The 14,640-nt window shown below is 39.3% G+C and overlaps 1 protein-coding gene across 13 annotated transcripts in view; it reads right to left on the bottom strand.

Moving 5' to 3' along the window:
• The window catches only part of myo18ab (myosin XVIIIA b), a 300,129-nt gene that overhangs the window by 27,376 nt on the left and 258,113 nt on the right, over window positions 1–14,640 (bottom strand). For all 13 annotated transcript variants that reach the window (XM_059655209.1, XM_059655208.1, XM_059655207.1 and 10 more), the window contains 3 exons: window positions 11,573–11,689; window positions 3,837–3,920; window positions 1,021–1,158 (listed from right to left, as the gene is read on the bottom strand). In XM_059655209.1, the coding sequence (XP_059511192.1) occupies window positions 1,021–1,158; window positions 3,837–3,920; window positions 11,573–11,689 (339 nt within the window). The remainder of the gene's footprint in view (window positions 1–1,020; window positions 1,159–3,836; window positions 3,921–11,572; window positions 11,690–14,640) is intronic.

Genomic DNA, 14,640 nt, shown 5'->3' on the forward strand with positions numbered 1-14,640 from the left:
AATGTTTTTAGAAAGTTGGAGTAGCAATGGACAGGCTGATTGGATGTACAGATCATTATTTTCCTTATGGACTTCAGGCCAAAGTAAAAGAGTGGTGAAAGTGATACTGATCCTTAAAGTGGATGACTGCTGGGAAATTAATAACGCAAAAACAAGGAAATGGTCTGGGATGGGTGATAAATACTGGCCTAGCCAGTGATGCCCTCAATCCTGAATGAATGTTTTTTAAGGAAAAGGCAGACTTGCACAAATATTTTGCAAAAATTGTACCTGGGGCACAAAAGAAGGAGGAACATAAATCAATTACGATCACTAGAGGAAAAAATAACTTGGAAAACTAACGGCAGACAAATCTTCTGGACTTACACCCTATCGTCTTAAGAAGTAGTGGATATAGAAATAATGGATAGAGTCATAAAGTTCATTTATGTTCCTCCCCACTTTGTACTCCAGGCTTTGCTACTACTCTTGGGATTACTTTTGGCATTTTTACTGTTAAGAGCTGAACAAAATATTTGTTCAAATCTGTTCAAATTTGACAAAAAAGGTGCATTCTCTGTAACTTGTTTTCATTAAGAATAGGCAAAACTAAATTTAACTACACGTCATGCAAACAGTTAGATTTCTCCATTTGTAGCTCCATCAACCTGCTAACTTTCATCTCAAATCAGAAGCAGAAAATTTAAATTTAGGTTTAGATTTTCTGCTAAGTTTTCTGCTAAGCCCAGGCTCAGTTCCCTATCTCAAATCAAATCCCTTGCCAAAATTAATTGCCTTCACAATTAACACCATTTCTTGTTTCCCTCTAAACTTCTTCAGCTCATTGTTGAAACCCTAATCTATTTTGCTATATTCACATTCTATTTCTCTCCTTTATTTTTCATCAAATGATCCCCACCTGCATATATTGGCTTTGACTTGGTTGAATTAATCTCACCATATATAGTCAGTGAAACAAAATTAGTAATGTAAACAAATGTACACAAATCTCAAGTAAGGTTCTGCTTTGCAAATGCTTACCTCAAGACGTTTGACCTGAGTCTTCTCAAATTCCAGTTTAGTTTCAAGTTCACGAATCTTGGCTTCTTGTCTGCTCACCAAGGATTTATCTACCATGGACTGTTCTGTGAACTCCAGCTGACTCTGAAGTCCTTGTAACTGCAGTGTTTACATAGAAAGAATAATAATCAGCAGGCAAAATGAGTCATATTAATTTAAATGTGAATGCAGTAACTGAGGGGTAAGCAGTATAAAAGTTTTTTTTTGAAAAAGTAGCAAGATGAATAAAAGACATTTTTGCAAGTGGATGCATTTTTAATCTTTTACAGTAATGAAGCACTGTAGTAACAGTCTGTACCATGTAAAATCACAGATGCTGTCAGAACTACTGAGTTTTTCCAGCAGTTTCTGTTTCTGTTTGTTTCAGATTGAAAGCATCTAGTCCTCTGTTTTATATTAGTGTATAATCTATAGGCTGTGTTGGAGCAACTCACCACGTCAACTCAAAACTTCCCTGCCCCAAGACTTTGATCACCAAAGGACAATAAGAGCAGCTGGGACACCATCCCTGTTGGATCTTCCCAGCCCTGAACTACAGGGCCACCGAAAAAATCTATTCAGATGGCCAGTGAGGAGCTTCTTGAGCCCATTTGCCAACTGTGTGTTTAATGGAAAAATGAGATTCTCAGTAAATGGCAAGGGCCTTTTGCATGCAAGGTGATCTCATTTTTACTAAATTTCACCTCAATTATGTGCAGCTCAGAACTACCAGTGTTTGACCTGATGTACAAAATATAGCACTGGCACCAGGAATTCTGGGATATGCCAGTAGTGGGAAGTATTTTGCCTATGGCGATTGGGAGGATAAAATGATTGGGCTACCATCGGGGGAAATGGTGCACAGGTGGTGAATCAAGCAAGAGAAAACATGCTAGGCCTCACAGTGAGAAACATTTCATGAGATTTGCCAGAAATGACACAATCGCTTTCTGGCAAAATTCTACCCCAAAGTCACTTCCGTGTCACACACCATCCTGATTTGTACACATCGCCATTCCTCGCCATTTGTTAATTTATGACAAGTCAGTGTCTTGGAACTCCATAATCACTGCAACTCTACCATCAGTTAGAGACAGGAAATAATTGTGGCTTTGTCCAGAGGCAGCTCAGAGGAGATTCAATAGATTTATTCCAGAGATGAAATGTTTGTGTTATGAAGAGATATTTTGCAGTTTGTACCTATGCTCTCAGGAGTTTAAATGAGATGCTATCTAACTGGGGTACATAAAATGAGAAAGGAGATCGACAACGTGGACATAGAAAGGATGTTTATTTATGCAGCGTAATCTAAAACAAGAGGTCATAGTCTTAGAACAAGGAGTAGCAAACTTCAAATGGAAAAAGGTTGGCTCCTCTTTGAGAAGCAGTCTAATTTGCTAATGTCATTTTTTATTGTACTGTGTCCCAACCCGAAAACTGTAAATAGATTACTTCCATATTTTGTTCGGTTTGGGTTGCACAATGCAACTAAGTCACTGGTCCCTTCTTCAGAAATGAGGGAGGGGAAGGGGCTCTGAAATAAACAGGCGTGGGACAGTGATAGGTGGAGAATAGTGGAGCGGATAGGTGGGAGAGAAGATGGACAGGTCGAGGAGGTGGGGATGAAGCTAGTAATGGTGTTGGTAGGGGGTGGGGGTGAGGGTTGGTCAGTGAGGGAGGAGCGGATAGATGGGAGAGAAGACTGACAGATCAAGGAGGCGGGGATGAGAGGGGAGGCTGATCTTGGGACAAGATGGGGTGGTAAGATTTTGAAGCCTGTAAAGTCCACATTGAGACCAACGGGCTGCAGAGCTTCCAAGGCAGAATATGAGGTGCTGTTCTTCTAGTTTCCAGGTGGCATCGTTGTGATGCTGGAGGAGGCCCAAACGACAACATCTCCCAGGCATGAACCACTTCAACTCCCACTCCCACTCCCTGGACGACCTGTCCATCTAGGGCCTCGTCCAGTGTCACAACAATGTCACTCGGAAACTGGAGGAACAGCATCTCATATGCTGCCTTGGAAGCCTACATTCCAATGGTCTGAATTTGGGCTTTACTAACTTCAAAATCTCCCCACACCCCCGACCTCTTCCCACGACCAGCACCCCTCTCATCCCCGCCTCCTTGATTTTCTGTCTTCTCTCCCACCTATCCACTCCTTCCATCTCACTGACCAATCCCCACCCCCACTTCCTACCTACACTCATCTTTACTAGCTTCATCCCCCCCCTCCTTGACATGTCCTTCTTCTCTCCCACCTATCCACTCCACTATCCACCTTCTATCACCGTTCCCCCTCCCCCCATTTATTTCAGAGCCAGCTTCTCCTCCCCAACTTCTAAAGAAAGGTCCAGATCCAAAACGTCAACTTTCCTGCTCCACTGATGCTGCCTGGCCTGCTGTGCTCCTCCAGCTCCAAACCTTGTTATCTCGGATTCCGACACTGGCAAGTCTTACTATCTCTAAGTTACAGAGAAGTTCAGGCCAAAACTATGATTGTAGACAATGCGAAATGCATCTGACTTTTTAAAATCTTTCTTGCTATTTTCGAGTAACAATTTTGAAGAAAAGGAAATAACGTGAATATTTAATTATTTCAAAACTGTGCTGTTTTCTCTGATAACTATTATTGCATTTTCCACTCAAAATAAACTCGAGTGAACTTTATTTGGCACAGAGTTTAACAAAATGCACATCCAGATCTGAAGGTCACTTTAAATTACCAAGGCTGTGCAGGCTACTATAGTTCTGCTTGTAAAAAAAAATGCATAATGACAATAAAATGAATTACATACCTTTTCTTGTAGTTCTTGTTTCTCTTTACTTGTTTCTTCAAGTTGTGACTGCAGTTCATTGATTTGGGCTAGGTCCCTAGATGACTAAAGAAATGCTTTATTTCAATTGTGAACAGGGCTAATTTGCAGAGGTATAGGGCAAAAATTATAGTGCAGGAAAAATTTGGACAGCTCTTCAAACAGCAGATATAGTATGATGAGCCACTTGCTGTGCTTCATGATTCTACAAATCCATCTCAGATATAAAAATACTTAGTGGCTAAAAAAGATTGGTAGTGCATATTTAAGGCTACACAAGAGATGCCATTGAACTGTAGAGTAGCATATGCGATATCATAGAGTCAAAGAATCATACAGCATGGAAACAGACCCTTTGGTCCAACTCATCCATGCTGACCAAATTTCCAAACTAAGATAGCACCATTTGTCTGCATTTAGCCCATATCCTTCTAAACTGTTCCTGTTCATATCCACATGTATTTTAAATGTTGTAACTGTACCTGCAACCACAACTCCCTCTGGTAGGTCCTCCTATATGGGAACGACGCTCAGCGTGAGTCCTTATTCATGAAGGAGTCTTTGAAGAGTCAGGTCAGTTAGCTTAACATCAATGGCTAGTTAAGCTTTAGAAATAAATTAACAGGTACTTGCAAATATTTAGCTAATCAAGGATAGTCAATACAAATTTCTAAAGGGCAGATAGTACTTTTCTGACCCAAATTTAATTTTTGATGAAGTAACAGACAATGTTAAAGAAGAGTTTATAAATATGTTGCCTGTATAGACTTTAAGGAAGTGTTTCATATAATACTACATAAAAAGGCTGATTAATGAAATTAAGGTTCATGGATTAGCAGGGTCACTGTCAGCTTCGATAAAACGATCAGTTTAAAGGAAAGAAAGCAATAAGTCATAAAAATTGTGACTTGTTAGACTGGATGATGGTAGACAGTGGTGGCTCTCAAGGGGCAATCATGGAACCACTGTTTGTTTTAAATAATTATAACATACATACATATATGCTATATATGCATATTACAAATGCATGACCTCTACCACTAAGAAGAATGAATGCAGAAGATACGTGGGGACACTGAACAGATTAGATGAGGTTAGCTTTTTGTGCTAGTATGTCGATAGCCTGACGAGAGATGGGCAGGGCTACACCTAATCCTAGGTGAAGCAGCTGGTCAAGTGGTTGAAGAGACATTGGCTGAGCTTTTTAGAGATAATGACCATAACACTGAGTTTCAAATTCATGTGGAAAGAGATAAGGATAGTGCAGACATGTACAACTAGGAGCAAGCTGTACTGTTCTATGTTCATAGAATCTGGCAAACATAGACTGGGAGCAGCTACTTGGAGGTGGGTTTACATTTGAAATGTGGGAGTCTTTCTGAAGTAGCATAGCCATGACAGAGGAACACGCTGACCCTAAAAGAGTGGAGGATAAGGGCAAACAAGTCCAGGGAACCCTGGATATTAAGCGTTTGATAAGGGGGAAAAAAAGAGGAAGCATATATTAGGGACAGCGCATTAAAAAACAGCAAAACAACTTTGGAAGTGCATGGGGATGCTTTAAAAAAATAATCAGGGGTCAAAAAAGGGGCCATAAAACATTTTGGCATATAGGAGTAAGAAAAACCCTCTAGACATTTTATAAGTATATAAAAAGAAAGGATTACTGGGGAAAGAGTGGGGCAAGCTGTGCATGGAGCCAAAAGTCATGGGTGAGACTTTAAATGAAGAATTTTCATCCGTAATCACAAAGGAGATGAAGTGATAGTGGCCAGGAATTTCAGGTGGAATGTGCTAAAATTAATAAGGAGGACTACTTAGGTATTTTAGCAGGCAAAAAAACCACAGTGCCTGATAGGGTGTGTCCCTGACTACTATGGGAGGCAATGGAGGACATTGCTGGGACCTGGTAGAGATATTTCATACTTTGCTGGCTATTAGTGAATTGCCAAATGACTGAAGGATAGCTAATGTGTTTCTTTTGTTCAAGAAATACAGTAGTGATAGCCAGATAATTACAGACCACTGAGTCTGATGTCAGCAGTAGGCAAATTGCTGAAAAAGGTGTTGACGGACAGGATTAATTGATACTTGGATAAGCAAGAATTTATTATTAAGAGTAGTCAGCACAGATATGTTAGAGGGATATTCTGTCCGACTAATTTAATTGAGATTCTAAAAAGTTGATTAAATATATTGATGAGCTAGTGCAGTTGATGTAGTTTACATTGACTTCAGCAAGGCTTTTGACAAGGTCCAACATGGTAAGAGCCCATGGGATCCAAGGGAAATTAGATCCAAAATTGTCTTGCAAGTAGGAGGCAAAGGGTGGAGGGTTGTTTTGCGATCAGAAACTTGTGACCAGCGGCATCCCGTACAGACCGATGCTGTTTGTTACATACATTATTGACTTGGATGTGAATGTAGAAGATACAATTAGTAAGTTTGCAAATGACAAAAATTGCTGGTCTTGTGGATAATGAAAACAACGGTCTCAGGCTGGAGTCTGATATTGATCATCTTGTAAATTGGGTAGGGCTAATGGAATTTAATTCTCATAAGCGCAAGGTGATACATTTTGGGAGGTCTAATGAAGGATTGATATATTCAATGAATGGTAGAATGCAGGGGGTATTGAGGAGCAAAGCGACCTCAACGTACAAGTTTCTGAAGGTGTTGTGCACAGAAGATGCCTATCATTATTATCTGAGCTGTAGAATATAGGAGCAGGAAAGTCTTGTTACAACTTTATAAAATATTGGTGGTTAAGCCCCAGATGGAATACTGTGTGTAGTTCTGGTTGCCACACTATCAGAAGGCCATAATTGTCCAAAAGGGGTGCACCATAATCTTGCATGGGATGAAAAGTCACAATCGTAAGGAGAAACTTGATAGGCTGGGTTTATTTTCCTTGGAACAAAAGAGGCTGAGATCGGAATTTGATTGAGGTATTCAAAATTATGAGTAGCTTAGACAGGGTAGATCATAAGAATCTTTTCCCCATGTCAAATGTGTCTAAGGCAAGAAGGCACAAATTTAAAGGTAAGGAGTAAATGATTTAGAGGAGATCAAAGAATTTTTTTCCCGAGAGGGTGGTAAAAATATGGAATATGCAGCCTGAGGGAGTAGTGGAATGAGGTACAAGTGCAATAATTAAGTGGCATCTGGATGAGCACTTAAAATACCAGGGCATAGTAGGCTATGCATCAAGTGTAGGTAAATATGATTAGTGTGGCCTGGTGTTTATTGGTTGGCATAAATATGGTAGGCCAAATGGCCTGTTTCTATGCAAGTACCCTTCCAAGCTACATCCAGACTTGGAAATATAATCGCCATTCCTTTATTGCCAGGGTATCAAAATCCAGCAACCCTCTAAAAGCTGTTGTGGGCTATCTACACCGCATGGGCTGCAGCATTTCAAAGAAATAACTCACCACTTTCTGACAGGCAATAAAACTAGCCTAGCCAGGGATGCCCACTTTTTAAGGAATAATAAAATAAAATTATGTAAAAATCGATTGCAACAGGACATAGGTAGCAGCATGGGAAGCTGCACAACTGAAGAAATTTAATGCAGCGAAATGCATGATAATATATTCTACCAGAAAGAACAGGGCAAGCAGTATATACTTACTGGCACAGTTCCGAAGTACATGGAGAGCTGAATAAAACTAGGTCTTTGAAGGTTGCAGAACATACTGAAAGATGTTACATTATGCAGAACCTTTATAAAGTTCTGATTAGGCACAACCAGAGTTGTGTGTACAGTCTTAGTATCCATCCTTTAGAAAAATGGGAGGGCCCTTGACTGGATGCTGAGAAAATTCACAAGAACAGTCTGGGGTGAGGGATTTTAAACTACATTGTTATATTAAACCAGTTATGGTTTGTCTCCTTGGAGCAATAAAGATCTGATACTGGTATAGACTATTATGATTTGATGATGTGGTTAAGGTAGACAAGGTCTAGTGGGCACGTGTGTAGGATTTGGGTCAAGTGATGCACAGATGATGTGAAGAACATTAGTACACAGTAAATGATAATGACCTGAAACTTGCTGTTCATGAAAGTGGTGAAAGCAGAGATGATCAATGATTTCAAAGTGAAATTGCATGGGCACTTAAAACAAACAAGGAGACTACGGGGACATAGTAGGGGAAATGTACTGACTATTCTGCTCTACAGTGAACCAGCACAGATTCAAACAAGACAGATACCCACTCCTGTTCTGTAAATGACTAGTCATTGTCAGCTCCTATAACTCGTGTATTACAAATATCATAAAGCTCATAATTAATTATATTGAAGACCATTTAAATTCTTTATTTTGGAGAGGACTTTAAATTCATTGCACAAATTGGTTAACTATTGGGCTAAATGCATTTAACTTCTAAAAAGGTTTCCAATTGTGCTCCTTTACACAACAAATTCAGAGATCAATTGTTGTAAAAGTGGACACAATAACTGGAATTTTATCAGGATAAAATGTGTCTCACAAAGTGGTTGAAGAATTGGCAGAAAAACCACATCAGTGACTTAAGTGACCAAAGTGCTTTCCCTTTGTTTAAGATCTCCAGTGACAGGAGTCCTGCTCACCAAGAGCTATTTCTCATTCCACTAGCACCAGCAGGTACTGTTAGTGACACTGCTCCCCACTCAGATCCAAGGCTGGGGACAGATCCCAGGCAAAAGATGAGGCAAGGCTGGATAGAGTCTGCAGAGTAAGAACCATGAGGGGTGGAGTGAGGGGAATCAGAAGCAAGAACAGTGAGGTGGGTGTCAAGGGCCATATCCCTGCACACTGAAGGATTGCTTGATGGGCTCTAATACCTAATTGCAATGGTGCAAGGACATAAAACTATGACCTAGTGATTAGTGGAGATTACTCTTTTGAAAATTAAAACAACATTTTAAACCTGAAAAACACATGAAATGCCTCAGTCAAGCAGTTATATTTACCCTAGGAGAATAAAAAAAACTGTACAATGTTGGCTGTATGGTTAATATGGATTCATGGGTATTTTCAAATGAACCTATTTCGTGATGTTACTACATACTCTCTAGACAAGGTGAGACATGACCTTATGCCTCCCTGCCCAGAGGTACTATAGCACTCCAGTACTGATTCATGAGCTGAACATATTGGTGGTCTGCACAGGTGGACAGACACATCCAAGTTAGGCTACAGATACTGCAGTCATCAAGTCAGGCTTCAGTACCAGTTCCACCAGAGCCACAACTGAAAACCGAGAAAAATTTACAAAAGGAAAAGGGAGAATAATAGCCGCACTGCCAGATCTCCACACACAGTAGCCATACATACTCAATACTATAAATCCTTTACACATCAATAACATTTGCAGAAGATAGGAAACATCAGGAAGATGACTATCAAATTCCCTAGTAATGAATTGGAAGGCTGCAGATGTCCTACCTGTACTTAAGCTTAAGCAAAGAATAGAGCTTTGCTTCTTTACTATTTTGCAGTAATTATATCTAAGTCTTGAAAGTAATGATTTCTACTGGAAATGAGAAATTACACAAAGTCAACGTTGCAATGAGATCACCCCAAACTGTGAGACAGACTTTCGGTGCAAAATGGTGGCAGAGCAACAGGGGTGGGTGCAGATACTTGCCCAGGGCCGATCAAGCTTCCTTCAGGTTTTCCTTCTTTGTTCTACTTTTGCTTCTGCTCTTTTCTTTTGCTTTATTTTCCTTGTCTTTTTTCATTTCTGTGGTGGCTTGCTTGGCAGCATAAGGGCAGCCCACCCATGGAATGGTGATGTGGCTTCTCCCAGCAGTAGAAGGTGGTGGCAGCAGGGTCATTCTCCCAACATTCAGGGACGGCAGCAGTGGCAGCAAAGCTCCTCCAGCAATCAGGGATGGTGGTGCTTGCAGAGCCAGGGACTCCCGGTTGTGAGATGAGTGCGGGCTCAGCAGCATCAATGAAATGGGCCCAGTGGTGAAGAGATGGCAAAAAAGTGAGGCGACTCATACTTTGGTGGGTCCAGTGCAGGTGGTGGGGTGATGGTGTTTGTCTCCCTTGAGAGTAGGTGCTGGGATGGACTGGGTCAGAAGAACTGAAATTCTGAACTCTATTTATTTTTCCCATTTTTTCCTATGTCCTATTGTGCTAAACTATTTATTTCTTTACTTTTCAAATTTTTTTTTGTTTCTTAAGAATTTGATCTTAAGTATTTGTACCTAGGTACCTTTGTATGCAAGATGGCACTGTAGTGTGGCTACTATAAACTTTCCACTGTACTAATTTGTGTGCATGTGACAATAAAGCTGATTCAATTCATATAAATATTCTTTATTGTCACTTGTACTCCAGTACAGAGAATAATTTTTACAATGGCTGCCTTTTAAAAGTTACAAATAGGTAGGTACAATCTTAAAAAGTAAATCAAGTGCTATTATATAAAAAAGGATTAAAAGGAAAGCAGTAGCATTACTTAGTGTCTAAGAATAAGGTACACATGAGGTAGTCATAACATTGTGAAAAGGATGTACATCACACTCCAGTGAAGAATTCCAAACAGCAGCAGCGTAGCATGAGGTGCCAGGCCCAAGTTCAGCAATTGTTCTGCATTGCTTCAGCCTCCAATCTGCTTCTCACTGGCACTCAGCAGCAACATGTTAAGACATGCCATCGGGACTTTGGATTCCCCTGCTGCCATCAGCCCACGCTGCCTCTCCAGGACTTGGGATTCTCCTACTGCTGTCGGCACACCCCTTCACTTCAGAACTCAGCCTGGTCCATGCTCACTTTACTGCTGTAGTTCCAGGATTCGGTCAACATCTCGACCCATTCAGCTGCCACTGTGGGATACATCTGTGAGCTGGGTTCCTACCTGGACTCTTGTTGCTAATTGACCCCTTGGGGGAAAGGTGGCATTGGGGGGGGGGGGGAGATATTGCAAGGAGGACAAAGAGGAGAAAAAAGAAAGGAATAGCAAAAGGAACTGTCAAGCAGAGGAGCTCCGACGAGAGTTTTACTCTGCCGCCATTTTGCGAAACCAAGTTAATTCAATTAAAATGTTGGAAGATCAGCTTCATGTGAAAGTGAACTTTAGAATTCTCTATCGAGAGCTAATGTCTTATAATGCAACAGTCAGAAGAATCAATTGATTAGTTCATCCTTAAGTGCCAAGACACGATCAAAATTTGCTGTGCTGTCTGAGCAGATAGGTCATTGATACACTGCCAAAACATGGCATAAAACATTAACCCCATGTTACTAGACTGCAACATCTCCAAACATTATGTAGTTACTGATACTGGCACTGTCGCCAAAGTGCAAAATGCAAACCATTACTACGCTATACAGATTCAGACACTCAAACTTTATTTACATAGAAACAAGAGTTGAAAATGTTTCTACAAGTCACCTAATGTACACATATTTTCATTTAATTCATGGAATTTCATCTTGAAACATGGAAATCCTGCATTATTTCTTTGAGAAGTATGTTAACAAGCCAAGAACCAGATATCACATGGCCAGCAGACATAGGGAATCAAGATAGCAAAATGCTAGAGTAATGGTGTATAAATAAGATGGGCTGTAGCTGCTCAGTCATTAGTTTGTCTATTCAGCAAATCTGTTTGAGATTTTCAAACAAATTGAACCTACACTCCTCACCAATTCAATTTGTGTGTGGCAATATAGTGTTAAGAAAAATAACACGCAATATGACAAGTAAATTACCAACCTGCGAAACTATAGCTTTGTGCTTCTTCATGAGTTCATTCATATCCTCCTGATCCTCTTCAAGACGGCTCTGCAGCTCATTTTTCTCACGTTGTAAACGACTTAGTTGCTCTTCCAACTATAAACAGGAAACACAGACATATTACATTTGAGCCATTGGAGGATTTCACCAACCTTGCTGCATCATTTTGCAATTATGAAATGTCACATATCCTGACTGATACTGCAGTTTAAAAGTTGTACTTACTAACTCAGAAGGCTCTTTCATTATTTAATGAAGGCCCCTCATTGTGGTTCACTTATTATTTATTTATAGCTTGGAGGCAGGATAGCATTTTCTTTGCTCTTGTAGCAGTGCCATCAAAAATCATGTTTCTAGAAGCTGAATGAGAATAGTTCAGGCCAATTCCCCCTGTAATTTTGGCAACCATACAGGAAATAATTATTCTTCTGAATCAAACAGGGGTTTGTAAATTCAGTTTCTGAAGATTATGAATGCAAAGTCACTTGGACCAATCAAAGTTGAATGTTAAGGTGGCTATTTTAAGCAAACAGTAATATTTGCTCTTTTTGCTTTAATGTACCATTATATGATTAAAACTTAATGGATTACTTCTGACATGGAACCGTTGTTATCTAGGGAAAACTGGCAGCCAATTAGAACATGATAACCTCACAAACACCCACAGGATAAACAAATTAGATAATATGACTATTGTTGCTGTTGATTAAAAAAGGAAGTGGAACCATGACAGAAAGCAATCTGTGCTGCTGTTCTAATATTACCACAGATGTTTTCCATCCTGTACAGGCAAACAGGTTATCTTCGAGTACCTGCCAGTCAAGACTGCATGCCCAAAGCAGTAGTGAAATTTGAAACCACAAACCTCGAACTCAATGAAGCAGACGCCACTAGAAAACTGTTTCTTACCAGACTGAAGTAAAGGTTCAGAAAACGTACAATTAAACATTTATTTAATAATTGGTTTCTATTTCTCTACCTGGGGTTTTGTTTTTAAAATCAATGATGAGCTATTCATGCCCTTCAGGCAGAATAAGTCTCATAGCTTCACTTTTATCACAACCATCTGGGGAGACATCTCATCTGCTATTTGTGTTTCGGTTTGTCCATTCACTGCAAGCATGTGAAATTCCAGGATGATGATATTTAAGTTCTGTCCAGGTAACTGCTGATTGGAATTTAGTGACTGATAGCAACAGCATTTTAGCCCAGCAAAGGAGGACAAGAAGCAGAAATCAGTAAATTATAAGCCAGTCAGCTTGGTGTCTATTGAGGAAAAGGGACTGGCATTGTCTTTTAAGGAGGTTACAACTAGGTACTTGGAAAAATTCAAGGTAAAGAAGTGTCAGCATGGTTTTGTGAAATGGAAATTATGTTTAACCAATTTTTTAGCATTCTTTAAAGGAGTAAAAGAGTACTTTAGATAAAAGGGAAGCCTGTTGATATATAATACTTGATTTCCAAAAGGCATTTGACATAAGTTCAATGAAATAGACTACTGTGCAAAGTAGGAAGGTATTGTGTAGGCAGTAATGTAGTAACAGACGTTAGCTGGTAGAAAAAAGATTGGCAGGATGTAAATGAGTGGGTCCCACAATGTTCGATGCTGGGCCTCAACTTTTAACTATTTTAGATGAGGCAACCAAGGCTCAGGTGACTGAATTTGCCGATGACATAAAGGATACATGGAAAAATATATTATGAAGATGACATGACAAAGATGCAGACCAATACAGACACGTGAGGCAAGGTGGCAAAATCTGGCAAATGGAGTATAATGCAAGAGAATGTGAAATTGTTCATTATAACAAAAGAATGAAGTGGAATATTACCTGTATGGAGAATGAATGCAAAACTCTAGGTTGTTCAAAGGGCTGAGTGACCTACTTCTGCTCCTAATTAGCACATTTGTTAAGTTTAAACAAGAAAATATAGCTTTAATAGCAATTTATGAACTCTCTTCATGTCTTGCGGACATGACACATTTTTGCTCCTATCCTTAAATTCTTTTCTAATGAAGGTTTACAGACAATTTGCCTTCATTGTTTATACTTGTATGTTAAATCTGTGTTTGATGAACAAACACACCAAATCCCTTTGAAGTTCAACGGTTCCAAGCCTTTTACCATTTGAGAAACTTCCTATTTGTTTTTATACCAAAGCAAATAATCTCACACTTCTCCATTATTTTATTTGCCAAATTTCTTCACATTCATTTAGCCTCTCTAATTCACTTGAAACATCTTTGTATCTTCCTCGCAGCTCTCAACAAAACTTAATTTGCAGATGACACAAAACTTGGAAATGTTACATTTAACCTTACATTCAAATCTATGATACAAATTGTGGATATTAGGTCCTAAGATCAAATCCTTGATTTATTTCGATTGCCAAGCTGAAAACGACCCATTTATTCTGATGCTATTTTCAAATGTGTTAACCATGTCTCAATCCATGTCAATATATTATTTTTAATCCTGTATTTTCTGATTTTGTTTCTTAATCTCTTTCACGGAATTTTATCAAATGTTCACAAAATCAAAATATATCATATCCAATGGTCCCCAATTATTTGTTAGTTACATTATCTAAACACTTCAATAGATTGGCTAAACATGATTTCTCTTTGATAAATCCATGCTTGCTCTGCCTAAATCTACCATTGTTTTCCAATTCTGTTGTTGCATTCTTTATTACAGACCCTTGCATTTTCCCAACTATGGGTAAGAGACCTAGTTTCCTGTTTTCTCTCTCCTTCCTTGCTGAAAATGTAGAATTCCATTTGTCACTTCTCAATCTTCAAGGACCAGATATATTTCAAAAATTTGAGCAGGTTTTGCTACTGTGCAATGCAGTACGGAATAGGTGCAAGTCAATAATTAACACAATGATAAATATTGTTGTAATTGTACAATTCTTTTCCATGATATCAGGACAATTTGTGGTTTTTGCTATTCAACTTTTTTTATAATGTCAAGGTTGAGCTCAAGGTAAAAGACGCTATTTCTGAGAAACAGGCACATTCCATTTTGGAAATCCAGTGCCAC

Source organism: Stegostoma tigrinum, chromosome 27 (genome assembly GCF_030684315.1).
Source record: "Stegostoma tigrinum isolate sSteTig4 chromosome 27, sSteTig4.hap1, whole genome shotgun sequence".
Taxonomy (NCBI): domain Eukaryota; kingdom Metazoa; phylum Chordata; class Chondrichthyes; order Orectolobiformes; family Stegostomatidae; genus Stegostoma; species Stegostoma tigrinum.